This window comes from Hyla sarda, chromosome 3 (assembly GCF_029499605.1).
Source record: "Hyla sarda isolate aHylSar1 chromosome 3, aHylSar1.hap1, whole genome shotgun sequence".
NCBI lineage: Eukaryota > Metazoa > Chordata > Amphibia > Anura > Hylidae > Hyla > Hyla sarda.
Window position 1 is genome coordinate 136,282,585 of NC_079191.1, and position 13,646 is coordinate 136,296,230.

General features: G+C 41.0%; 1 protein-coding gene across 5 annotated transcripts in view; it reads right to left on the minus strand.

Annotated features, from left to right (window-relative positions):
* Positions 1 to 13,646, minus strand: part of SI (sucrase-isomaltase) — a 223,092-nt gene that overhangs the window by 112,089 nt on the left and 97,357 nt on the right. For all 5 annotated transcript variants that reach the window (XM_056565086.1, XM_056565085.1, XM_056565087.1 and 2 more), the window contains 2 exons: positions 8,227 to 8,283; positions 4,091 to 4,215 (listed from right to left, as the gene is read on the minus strand). In XM_056565086.1, coding sequence (XP_056421061.1) covers positions 4,091 to 4,215; positions 8,227 to 8,283 — 182 coding nt within the window. The remainder of the gene's footprint in view (positions 1 to 4,090; positions 4,216 to 8,226; positions 8,284 to 13,646) is intronic.

Here is a 13,646-nt window from a genome sequence, read left to right on the forward strand (position 1 = left end):
CTGTGCTATATAATTCTGTCTAGAAATCTATGGGTCCATATTATAACTTAGAATGTTATTGATTTTTAAAGAGGTATGCAAAGAATTTCTTCCATACAGGAGCATTGCTTCTAAAAGAGAACACGGTGTTGTAATGACCAGGGGTCTGATCCTGAATGACAACCTCTGACTAAAAATAAGCATCCGACACCCCACACACTGAGATGGAGCAATGATGCTGGTCAGTAGGCCACTAGCTGTCAAAGGGGTCCCAGGTGGGGAAAATATGGTTGATCAGCCGGGTCAGTACCAAGGGGGCCCATAGGGACAAGGCTGACAGCAGGAGGGTAAACAGCAAACAGTCCAGGGACAAATAGACCGGATGTCATGTGTATGCAGAATCAGCAGGCAGGGAGTTAAGAAGGAATAGTTGAATAGTTAAGCAAGAAGGTCATGTGTAGACAAAATCAGCAGACCAGAAGGGTTTACCAGGTACACAGTCCACACAGGTCAGAAGATCCAATATGACAGAATGACGCAGAGCATAAAACCACATGGTATAGGGTTCACAGGCACATGCCAAAGGCAGGAGCCTGTGTAAATAGTCGGCTTCCTACCACTATTGGACACCAAGACCACACCTTGATAAACTTGGCATTCAGCAGCACCGATTGGCCAACCAGCTCTCCTCTCAGTGTTGGTGGCTGTGAAGACAGGTGGATGCAGCCCTCAACATCACAGCGGCAGGCAGGAGAGGTGACAGCCCAGGGAAGTAAATATTTTATGGGTGTCACCCAGGGGCACCATACAATTGCATATAGAATAGTAGAACCTGTCATACAGAACCATAGGCTCTCCTCGTGCACTGTACATGCTCTGCACACACAAGAAGGCTTTCAATTTGGATTTAACAAGAAAATATAAAAATAAAAGAAGCAACATCAACAAAATCCAACACAATCATGGACAGAAGCAAATTCCTAAATTGCCCCAGATCTTCCTATTACTAAAGCAATGTATTGCAGAGTTATACTTAAAGGGGCACTACCGTGGAAAACGTTTTTTTTTATTTTTTTTTTTTTTTTTATCAACTGGTGCCAGAAAGTTAAACAGATTTGTAAATCTCTTCTATTAAGAAATCTTAATCCTTCCAGTACTTTTTAGGGGCTGTATACTAAAGAGAAATCCAAAAAGAAATGCCTTTCCTGTAATGTCCTGACCACAGTGCTCTCTGCTGACCTCTGCTGTCCATTTTAGGAACTGTCCAGAGAAGCATATGTTTGCTATGGGGATTTTCTCCAGTTCCTAAAATGGACAGCAGAGGTCAGAAGAGAGCACTGTGGTCAAGACATCACATGAAATGCATTTCTTTTTTGGATTTCTCTTTAGTATACAGCCCCTAAAAAGTACTAGAAGCATTAAGATTTTTTAATAGAAGTGATTTACAAATCTGTTTAACTTTCTGGCACCAGTTGATTTGAAAAAAAAAAAAAAGTTTTCCACTGTAGTACCCCTTTAATTCTTATGTTTTCATGAACTGTAGATGACTTTTCCACTAGCTCTATGACGGGATAATAACACTTTGTTCACCTTTCTTATAGTCATTTAACTCCAACCAAATGTAAGGCTTGTAGAATAACCTCATCTTTATTGGCATTGTGTTTTGGGATTGGATATGGGGGGGGGGGGGGTCAAGTTCAGTTGCACAAGCAACAACGGTATTGAGATTATATGCTTTTATCTCAGCACAGCTTTTTTTCCATTTAGTAGTGCTTCATATTTACAGATGCCTAACAGACCTCTGGGGATGAATAATGTCTGCTTACTCAAAAATCTGCTTTTGCATGGAAGGCAGTGTGTAATGGTGAGATGTTGACATAATGCATAATGTTATGTCCATTTGAATGCTTAAAGCAATATTTTATACAACTGTAAGGGAATTATCCTCTTACCATAATTACTGTTAAGATGCAATTATCATTCTGCTAACTATCAAGGAGTGAACTTAGAAGAAGCCGGAATCATCCTTTGTTTAAGTCCTTTATCAAGCAATCACTTGGGTCTTTTATGAACAATTACGGCAACTCTAAAGAGAAATATCTAGTAACTCCATTATTCTCATGTTAATGTGTTAATAGCACAGGCTATCTTATTAGCCTCTCCATAATGTATTACACTACTGCACTGCCGGTCTTGAGGCTCGATGGAGGCATTGTAACAATAATTGACCAGAGTATGAGCACAAAGCAATGTTATATAATGAACTTCTTGTTACCACTCATTAAATTGTTTCCTATTCCTATATTGTAAAGAATAAATGCTATACTTCTGACTTCTCCTATTAAAGGGGAACTCTGGTGGAAAGAAAATGTTTTCAAATCAACTGGTGCCAGAAAGTTAAACAGATTTGTAAATTACTTCTATTTAAAAATCTTAATCCTTCCAGTACTTAACAGCCGCTGTATACTACAGAGAAAGTTGTGTAGTTCTGTCCAGTCTGACCACATTGCTCTTTGCTACCACCTCTGTCCGTGTCAGGGACTGTCCAGAGTAGAAGAAAAACCCCATAGCAAACCTCTCCTGCTCTGGACAGAGGTGTCAGCAGAGAGCACTGCGGTCAGACAGAAAATAACTATACAACTTTCTCTGTAGTATACAGCAGCTGATAAGTACTGGGAGGATTACGATTTTTAAATAGAAGTAATTTACAAATCCGTTTAACTTTCTGGCACCAGTTGATTTGAAAACATTTGTTTTCCACCGGAGTACCCCTTTAAAGTACTTTGCCTCTATGAGCAAGTCTGGGTTTCAAGATACCAACCTATGTATTAAAATTGTACTGATGGAAATGTCCATTATATGTCATGCTTTAGAAATTTCCCTCTAGTGTTTGGGCAAAAAAAAAAAAAAACGTTTTTCTGAAGAATGTTATTTGTAAAATCCCTCTAAAAAATAAACTATCGTATTTTTCGCCGTATAAGACGCACTTTTTCTTCCCCAAAACTGGGGGGGAAAAGTTGGTGCGTCTTATATGGCGAATACATACCTATCGGGTCGGTCCCTGTGGCCATCAACGGCCGGAAACCGCGGCTAATACAGGACATCAACGATCACAGTGATGCCCTGTATTAACCCTTCATACGCGGCGATCAAAGCTGACCGCCGCGTCTGAAGCAAAAGTGACACTAACCCGGCTACTCAGTCGGGCTGTTCGGGACCGCTGCGGTGAAATCGCGGCGTCCCGAACAGCTTACAGAACACCGGGAGGGACCTTACCTGCCTCCTCGGTGTCTGCTCCTGCACCTGCATGGCGGCGCTCCCCTTCAACGTCATCACGTTGTTGCGCACGCCGTCCCGTCATCCAATAGGAGCGGCGTGCGTAGCGACGTAATGACGGCGATGGAGAGCGTGGATCCCGGGGAAGAAGACGTCAAGAGCGTCGGGGACACCCCGGGGGACACGGCGACAGCGATGGAGCGACATCCAGGGCAGGGGTGACGGGTCCGGAGCGGCGGGGACACGTGAGTATTACCTTCTATCCAGTGGTCTTCAACCTGCGGACCTCCAGATGTTGCAAAACTACAACTCCCAGCATGCCCGGACAGCCAACGGCTGTCCGGGCATGCTGGGAGTTGTAGTTTTGCAACATCTGGAGGTCCGCAGGTTGAAGATCACTGTTGGGTTCACAATCTTTTTTTTTCTAGATTTTGCACCTTTAAAATGGGGTGCGTCTTATATGCCGGTGCGTCCTATAGGGCGAAAAATACGGTATACAGTATATAAAATTAACCTGTAGAGTGCTTAAAGCAGAACTTGAAGTTTGCTAAATGAACAAATTAGAATATAAGCTGCATAATATAATGTCCTTTTTCTGTATTAAATGAATGAATGCGGCATTCCAACAATGGTCTGTGATTATAATGTCAGAACGGTCCAGAGACAAGTTACATGAGGATACACAACAGAAAGTCTGGCATCTGCAGGTGCTAAATAACAACAAATGATGATTACATAGTATGGCCACCAGAATAGGTAATAGGACTGTTGTTGTTACCATGTGCTGCCAAAATATGTCCACGTTCTAAAGGACAATCAAGCTTGTTATTCATACCTGGCTTCAGTAGTGACATCTGGTTGCTGAGTGGGAAATATATAACCTCCCCTGAGATGAAGGCCAAGTTTGTCTACGGGGAGAGGCATCTGCACCCTCTGTTTTCTGTACGCATACTTTGAACCCTACAATGAAGACAAATAAAGGGAGCCATTAGTTTATTGTCTTGTTATTTAAAGGTACGTAAAGGTAGGAGGTTCAAAGAAATTTCTAATTTGCATTGAACTGTATTTGATGCTGATAATGATTTATTTTCAGGGCTGGCCTATCCATCTGATACTGCTGGTGTCCACTATGGGCCACTTTTCTCCTCATTCCACCAGTGAAACCTAGAATGTATTTGAATTTTACCATAATATGTATGTATAAATATATCAGTACAGAGATCTCTCCCATGACCCATTTATACCCAGAACTATATCTATTACAAGGGGCATTCTCCACATTTAGAGAATAGAAGGTTTCTACAGCAGCACAGGCGAGGGTTCTTTACTGTAAGAGCAGTGAGACTGTGGAATTCTCTTCCGGAGGAAGTGGTCTAGAGGAACTCTGTAAGAGAGTTTAGAAGACGCCTGGATGCATTTCTGGAGAGTAATAACATTACAGGTTATGGATAATAGATTTATAGGGACAGAACGTTGATCCAGGGATTTATTCTGACTGCCATATTTGGAGTCGGGAAGTGATTTTTACCTTTTAGTATGAGGTTATTTTTGCCTTCCTCTGGATCAACTCAGCAGGGAGTCAATAGGGATAAAGGTTGAACTTGATGTACTCTGGTCTTTTTTCAACCTTATAAACTATGATATGCATAAAATTGCTGTGTTTTTTCCAAAATGTTATGCAAATCATAGCAAAAACTACACAGAGCCTAGACGCGCAGGGACCTGTGATGATGTCAAGAGTTTGGCTCAAACATTTGACTTAAAAACTGCAGTGATAGTTTCCCAAATAACTGCTGTGTGCAACACCAGCCTTGGGGCTTCACAAAGATTAAACAAGGTCTAAAGTGAGAAATAACAAACACAATCACAATTGTCACAATTGACTGGCAGACCCCCTACTGCTCAAGAACCTCCATCCAATGGCTCTGTTGCTATTTTTCTACTTTACTTTATTTCTCCATTGGGGGGATTTTATATGGGCTGATGATGTTAATGGGGTTGGGGCAGCAGGACTGTGAGCCTGCTGCCCCAATGTTCACGATATGCCGGGTTGTTTGTTGGATGTACCTTGTTTACCATTACTTAATCCCTGTTAAATTGGATAATCTGAAGTATGCACTCTGTATGGATATTAGAATTTCTATTTTACTTACCGTATTATTGGTTTTCTATTATTGTGTTTTTTTTCTTTAGGACACAAGCTGTTTTGTTGACATGTGACGGTTTATGATTTATGGGACACTTTTGCTGTATATTTTTCCATTAACTAATGTTGGTGGGATCATGTCATAAAGTTATCCATTTATATATTTGTTGCTTAATGTAGAACCCTATCAGTGCATATTTAGACCATTGTGCAAAAGCCCCTCATATCCTCACCTCAAATAGGAGGCTAAACTAGAGCATATAGCAATTGTAATTTTGATATAGGCAATAGTCCATTACTCTCCTTCTCCTATCCCTGTTTAGTTAGACAGTAGTGTTGCTTGCAAATTCGCGAATATTGCGAATATAGCACTATATATTCGCAATTACAAATATTCGCTTTTTTTTTGCGCATATGCGAAAATGTGTGTACATATGCAAAAATGTATGCGCATATGCGCATATTCGCGAATATTAAGCCCTCCCTTCATTAATGGTATAGGGAACTACGACTAGTGCATTAACTCTGTGATTTTTTTCCCGTTGAAACCAATAGGCCCATCGTGGTCTAAAGGGATCTAACAGCATGTAAAACAGTAAGCTAAGCAGGACTGTCTTGGCAGAACAGAGGAATGGGAGACTAACACTGGTTCCAGTCCTGGGGTGTTACAGTGTTGGGGTTAAACTTTACTTTCCTGGAAAAGCTGCTGAGTTGCCCATAGCAACCAATCAAATAGCTTCTTTCATTTTTGAAAAAGCCTCTGAAAAATGAAAGAAGCGATCTGATTGGTTGCTATGGGCAACTCAGAAACTTTTCCTCTGGACAGGTTTTGATAAATCTCCCTCTATGGGGAAATTCACCAAAACCAGTGTAGAGGAAGAGTTGTGCAGTTGCCCATAGTAACCAACCAGATTGCTTCTTTCATTTTTCACAAGGCCTCTGCAAAATGAAAGAAGCAAACTGATTGGTTGCTATGGGCAACTCAGCAAATTTTCCTGGAAAAGTTTCTGAGTTGCCCATGGCAACCAATCAGATTGCTTCCTTCATTTTTCAGAGGCCTTTTCAAAAATGAAATAAGCAATCTGATTGGTTGCTATCGGCAACTCCACAACTATTCCTCTACACTGGTTTTGATGAATCTCCCCCATAGAGGGAGATTGGGCACAATGGGCCTATTGGTTTCAAAGGGCAAAAAATCCCAGAGTTAATGCACTAGTCATAGTTCCCTATACTATTAAAGAAGGGAGGGCTCAATATTCAGGAATATGCGCATATACGCATAAACATTCGCGAATATGCGCATATGCGCATAAATTTCCGCATATTCGCAAACAAAAAAGCAAATATAACGAATATGCAAATTTCGCAAATATATGAGGAATGTTCGTCCATATATTCGCAAAATATCGCAAATTCGAATATTAGACATCACTATTAGACACTGTCTCTAGTGTAGGGTTATTGATAGGAGTAGTAGGGGTGGGTTCCAGAGAGGGGCCATCCCTTTCAGGACATCATACTCCGCCTAGGACTAGGGGTAGGATAGGGCAATTCATTATCAGGGGTTGTTAGGTAAGGGCCGTCTCAAGAAGGCCCTTCATTCCCCTAGGCCCTCCCTTCTCTTCATCCTTAACCTTTTTCCCCTACCTTCCCTTTAATTATTGGCACATTTGGACCTGTTGGACGCATTGGATAAGTTTCTGGGTTGCTGGAGCACAATTTTATAAATATTGGTACTGTTTTTGTCTTGACATCTCACCAGATTAACAGTAATTGATTCACATTATATGTTGGTTGGTATGAGGTCCTTATTTTGATGGCCTTAATTTCTGATTATTGTTTTGGTCATTTTAGTGATTTAAATAAAGGTTATGTTTAGTATTTAGTCTATGAATTGCTTTTTAGTCCCACTCTAGCTGTGTTCCATGTCAATTTTAAATACATTTCACATTACTGTGCTGTGTGAAATATGGGCCAGAACTATACATTATCTCATTAACCTTCTAAAATACTCTATTCCTTTCTCATTTTATGACACTCTCTCTTTAAAAAATATAAAAAATAAATAAATAAAAAAAAAACTGGGTTTGTAAGATGCAGTTTTTATTTGCATTTTGAATGTCAAGGGAAAAAAATTTGAAAAACCACATGGGATTTTACAGCACATTGCAACATTATTGTGGTAGCTGAAAGCACGGCTTTAACACATGGATGGTTTCTTAAATGCTCCACCTTTGTAGTTTCCCTATCCTTCAAAATGCTATAAAAACACAAAAAACTAAACTGTAATGGAGCATTTCTCAAGACTGGAATGTCCCCAACCATTCTAAATGAATGCCTGCCAGTGGCCAGAATTGACAGAGATTTGAAGCACAGTTTATGATAGTCGCACCCCTTTCACAGGAAGCCACACGTTTCCTTGGGCAAAAATTATGCAACTTTTTGACATTTGTCCCCACTGATAAATGTCCCCCCCCCCCCTCCCCCAGAATACTTCTGGCATTGGGCTCAAACAAGTCAGAAAAAGGATGTTGGAAAACTAGATAGATAGATATACTGCATAATGGATGGATAGATAGATAGATAGATAGATAGATAGATAGACTGTAGAATGAATAAATAGATAGATAGATAGATATACTGTATAATGGATAGATAGATAGATACAGTAGATAGATACAGTAGATAGATAGATAGATAGATAGATAGATAGATAGATAGAATAGATAGACAGATAGATAGATGAAAATATGTAACTAGTCATATGAAAATGGTTGTAACATTGAATTTTTTTAGAATGTTTTCACAGATATTCATTGACTTACAGTTTCATAATCATACCAGACGGCATCAGGAATGTAGGCATCAACAGATAAAGCATACTAAAAGAACAAATGAAAATATAACAGGCATTTAAATATTGGTTTATTTATATTTCATAATGGTTGTAGAAATAAAATGATCACAGATTACATATAGACACTTTTGATTACTCTTGCCTTTGCACACTTATTCTGGCTGGTGAAGCCAGGAGATGAAGTTACTGCAAAGCTGTCCTTGATAAGGACAGGGCATTGTGGGAGGCAAATTTGATCAGCTCTGTGTCTAAAAAATGTGATGGAGCACAATGTTATGGGGCACTATGGCTAGCAACAGATGAAGTATTCAAGCATTTCTTTGTTGTAGAAAATAAATTTGCCCCATAAGAAAGATTTAGGAAAAATAATTCCTCCCTACTTTACATTTTTAAGTATTGAAGCATTGTTTAGTCTGGTGGGTCCTATAAGATGAAAACTATAAAACATTGGGGGGCATTTATCATTGTAGGTGTATGTGAAGTATTTTTCTATACTTTTTTTATTTTGTGTGCTGGTAATGTGTAGGAGCACCAAATTTATTAAATGGTCACCGAGCATTTGATAAATTTTGTGCAGGTCACATTTTCTGAAATTTCACTCTTCACATACACCAAAAGCTATATTAACCCCTTCCCGCAGAATGGCATATATAAACGCCGGGTTGTGCAGTGCGTTCGCGCATCCCGGCGTTTATATATGCCATTCAGTTAACCCGGCGAGCGCGCAGCATCGCACGGGTTAACTGGCAGAAGTCCCGCTGTTTCCAGTAGGGGACAACTTCTGCTTCACCCCCAGGACCATCCATTGATGGTCCTGGTCAGCGATCACTGTGATTGGTCCCTGTGGACCAATCACAGTGATCTGGGGTGAAAGTTCAGATCCCCCGCACTGCCCGCCCCTGGAAGTCGGGCAGAACGGGGGACGATGGCTGCGGGGGCTTGCGGGGACCTGCGGCATAGGAGGGGAACATCAGGGGACCGGCGGACTTACCTGGCGGGACCGAGGAGCAGCGCGGGACCGGCCACGTGGAGGAGCAGCGACGGGACCGGCAGGTAAGTACATGGTCCTCAGAAGCAGCAGTGAAAATCTTCACTGCTGCTTCTAGGAGTCTGAAAACTACAACTCCCAGCATGCCTAGACAGCCTTTGGCTGTCTGGGCATGCTGGGAGTTGTAGTTTTGCAACATCTGGAGGGCCCCAGTTTGGAGACCATTGTATAATGGTCTCCAATCTGTGCTCTTCCAGCTGTTGCAAAACTACAACTCCCAGCATGCACTGACTGTCCAGGCATGCTGGGAGTTTTAGTTCAGCAACATCTGGCCCTTCAGATGTTGCCAAACTACAACTCCCAGCATGCCCTACAGCTGTCTGGGCATGCTGGGAGTTGTAGTTTTGCAACAACTGGAGACACACTGGTTGGGAAACATTGTTTCTAACTCAGTGTTTCCTAACCTGTGTGCCTCCAGCTGTTGCAAAACTATAATTCCCAGCATGCACTAACAGACCATGCAAGCTGGGAGTTGTGGTTTTGCAACAGCTGGTGCACCCCCCCCCCCCCCCTGTGAATGTACCGGGTACATTCACATGGGCAAGGCTTTTACAGTGGGTTTCTCGCATCTTGAGATGCAGCAAATTTTGCGCTGGGAAACTCGCTGTAATCCCCCGCCCATGTGACTGTACCCTAAAAACACTACACTACACTAACACAAAATAAAATAAAAAGTTAAAAACACTACATATACACATACCCCTACACAGCCCCCCTCCCCCAATAAGAACGTCCGGTACGCCACTGTTTCCAAAGCAGAGCCTCCAGCTGTTGAAAAACAACAACTCCTAGTATTGCCGGACAGCCGTTGACTGTCCACGCATGCTGGGAGTTTTGCAACAGCTGGAGGCACCCTGTTTGGGAATCACTGGCGTAGAATACCCCTATGTCCACCCCTATGCAAATCCCTAATTTAGGCCTCAAATGCACATGGCGCTCTCACTTTGGAGCCCTGTCGTATTTCAAGGCAACGGTTTAGGGCGACATATGGGGTATCGCCGTACTCGGGAGAAATTACGTTATAAGGTTTGGGGGGCTTTTTCTTCTTTAACCCTTCATGAAAAGGAAATGTTGGGGTCTACACCAGAATGTTAGTGTAAAAAAATTAAATTTTTTACACTAACATGCTGATGTTGCCCTATACTTTACATTTTCACAAGAGGTAAAAGGGAAAAAAGCCCCCCAAAATTTGTAACGCAATTTCTCCCGACTACAGAGATACCCCATATGTGAGCGCAAAGTGCTCTGGGGGCGCACAACAAGGCCCAGAAGGGAGAGCGCACCATGTACATTTGAGGTGATTTGCACAGGGGTGGCTGATTGTTACAGCGGTTTTGACAAACGCAAAAAAAACAAAACCCCACATGTGACCCCATTTCGGAAACTACACGCCTCACGGAATGTAATGAGGGGTGCAGTGAGAATTTACCCCCGACAGGTGTCTGACGGATCTTTGGAACAGTGGTCCGTGAAAATGAAAACTTGTACAGCCCACTGTTCCAAAGATCTATCAGACACCAGTGGGGGGCAAATGCTCACTGTACCCCTTGTTACGTTCCTCAAGGGGTCTCGTTTCCAAAATGGTATGCCATGTGTTTTTTTTTGCTGTTCTGGCACCAGAGGGGCTTCCTAAATGCGATATGCCCCCCGAGCAAAAAGCCAAATATGACTCCTTCTCTTCTGAGCATTGTAGTTCGCCCATAGGGCACTTCAGGTCAACTTATGGGGTACCTCCATACTCAGAAGAGAAGGGGTTACAAATATTGGGGGGTATTTCCTGCTATTAACCCTTGCAAAAATGTGAAATTTGGGGGGAAACACACATTTTAGTGGACATTTTTTTTTTTTTACATATGCAAAAGTCGTGAAACACCTGTGGGGTAATAAGGCTCACTTTATTCCTTATTACATTCCTCAAGGGGTCTAGTTTCCAAAACGGTATGCCATGTGGTTATTTTTGCTGTTCTGGCACCATAGGGGCTTCCTAAATGAGACATGCCCCCCGAGCAAAATTTGCTCTCAAAAAGCCGAATATGACTCCTTCTCTTCTGAGCATTGTAGTTCGCCCATAGTGCACTTCAGGTTAACTTATGGGGTACCTCCATACTCAGAAGAGAAGGGGTTACAAATATTGGGGGGTATTTCCTGCTATTAACCCTTAGAAAAATGTGAAATTTGGGGGGAAACACACATTTTAGTGAAAAAATATATATTTTTTTTTACATATGCAAAAGTCGTGAAACACCTGTGGGGTATTAAGGCTCACTTTATTCCTTGTTATGTTCCTCAAGGGGTCTAGTTTCCAAAATGGTATGCCATGTGAGGGTTTTTTGCTGTTCTGGCACCATAGGGGCTTCCTAAATGCAACATGCCCCCCAAAAACCATTTCAGAAAAATTTACTCTCCAAAATCCCCTTGTCGCTCTTTCCCTTCTGAGCCCTCTACTGCGCCCGCCGAACACTTTACATAGACATATGAGGTATGTGCTTACTCGAGAGAAATTGGGCTACAAATATAAGTATACATTTTCTCCTTTTACCCCTTGTAAAAATTCAAAAATTGGGTCTACAAGAACATGCGAGTGTAAAAAATGAAGATTGTGAATTTTCTCCTTCACTTTGCTTCTATTCCTGTGAAACACCTAAAGGGTTAAAATGATGACTAAATGTCATTTTGAATACTTTGGGGGGTGCAGTTTTCATAATGGGGTCTTTTGTGCGGTATTTCTAATATGAAGACCCTTCAAATCCACTTCAAACCTGAACTGGTCCCTGAAAAATAGTGAGTTTGAAAATTTTGTGAAAAATTGGAAAATTGCTGCTGAACTTTGAAGCCCTCTGGTGTCTTCCAAAAGTAAAAACTCGTCACTTTTATGATGCAGACATAAAGTAGACATATTTTATATGTGAATAAAAATTTTATTTATTTGTAATATACATTTTCCTTACAAGCAGAGAGCTTCAAAGTTAGAAAAATTCAAAATTTTCAAATTTTTCATCAAATTTTAGGATTTTTCACAAGGAAAGGATGCAAGTTACCATAAAATTTTACCACTAAGTTAAAGTAGAATATGTCACGAAAAAACAATCTCGGAATCAGAATGATAACTAAAAGCATTCCAGAGTTATTAATGTTTAAAGTGACAGTGGTCAGATGTGCAAAAAACGCTCTGGTCCTTAAGGCCAAAATGGGTTTGGTCCTGAAGGGGTTAAGTCTGGGCCGGTGTTCTTAGAGACTTTTTGGAGGTTTTGTGCCTTTTTTGTGCCCTTTCACAAAAAGGCGAAGTTTATTGCCAAAATCTGTGGATTACAACTCAAATTCAGCAGAAATGTGTAAACCAAAAGGCGCACAAAAAAGTCACAATAAAAGACACTTGATAGCGTGTAATAGCGCCAAATATAGACAGATAAAAAAGGGTAAACACAATGATAAATGCCAGCCATTAAGCTTAAAACACAGTCACTGAGAACTTTCAAAGTATGCCTGCTTTAACTTTATAGGGGGAGAGTTATCAAAACCTGCCCAGAAGAAAAGTTGTCCAGTTGCCCAAAGCAACCAATCAGATCACTTCTTTCATTTTCAACAAGGCCTCTGCAAAATGATTGGTTACTATGGGCAACTGGGCAACTTTTCCTGTACACAGGTTTTTATAAATTTCTCCCATAGTGACTATACTATGTTAATTTATTGGCTGTAGAGCTGTCCCTTGCGTCTGCAGCCAGTTAAATAACACAATTAGATTTGACAGTTCTGTGCTCTTTCATGCAGAGATGTTAGTAGGATCTGACTGTCACAGTCCGATCCTGTACAGTAATAAGGGACTAAAAAAGAAAATCAGTTCCTTGTCACTGAAAGTGCAAGAGAACAGCACTTTCTTATATGGAGAACTATGCTCCCCAATGCTTCTGGTGTTTTTTGGAGAACTGCCACGGCAGTTTTTCAGCCAAAGTCAGAAATGGATTCAGTTGGAAGGAGAAGTATAAGTCCTTCCTCTTTATTCCCAATTCCTTTTGAATACACTGGCTTTTGGTCAAAAATTGCAGTGACAGTTTAAAAAAAAAAAAAAACATGCAATAAAAAAACCTGTGTGGAAACCTATCCTTAGAAAGCTGCTTTCCAAATGGTGACATTTTGCTCTGGTCACAAAGGCCAAAAACACTCTGCTCATGGAGAGGTTAAAGTGTACCTTTCCTTTCAGGTGACTTTTCTGGTCATTATATATATATATATATATATATATATATATATATATATATGATATTTTTATCAGATTTCTGTTCTGCAGGCTTACAGAAAAGCATGTTTGGGAAGTTTGGAATAAATGTTGGCACCCCTGAAAT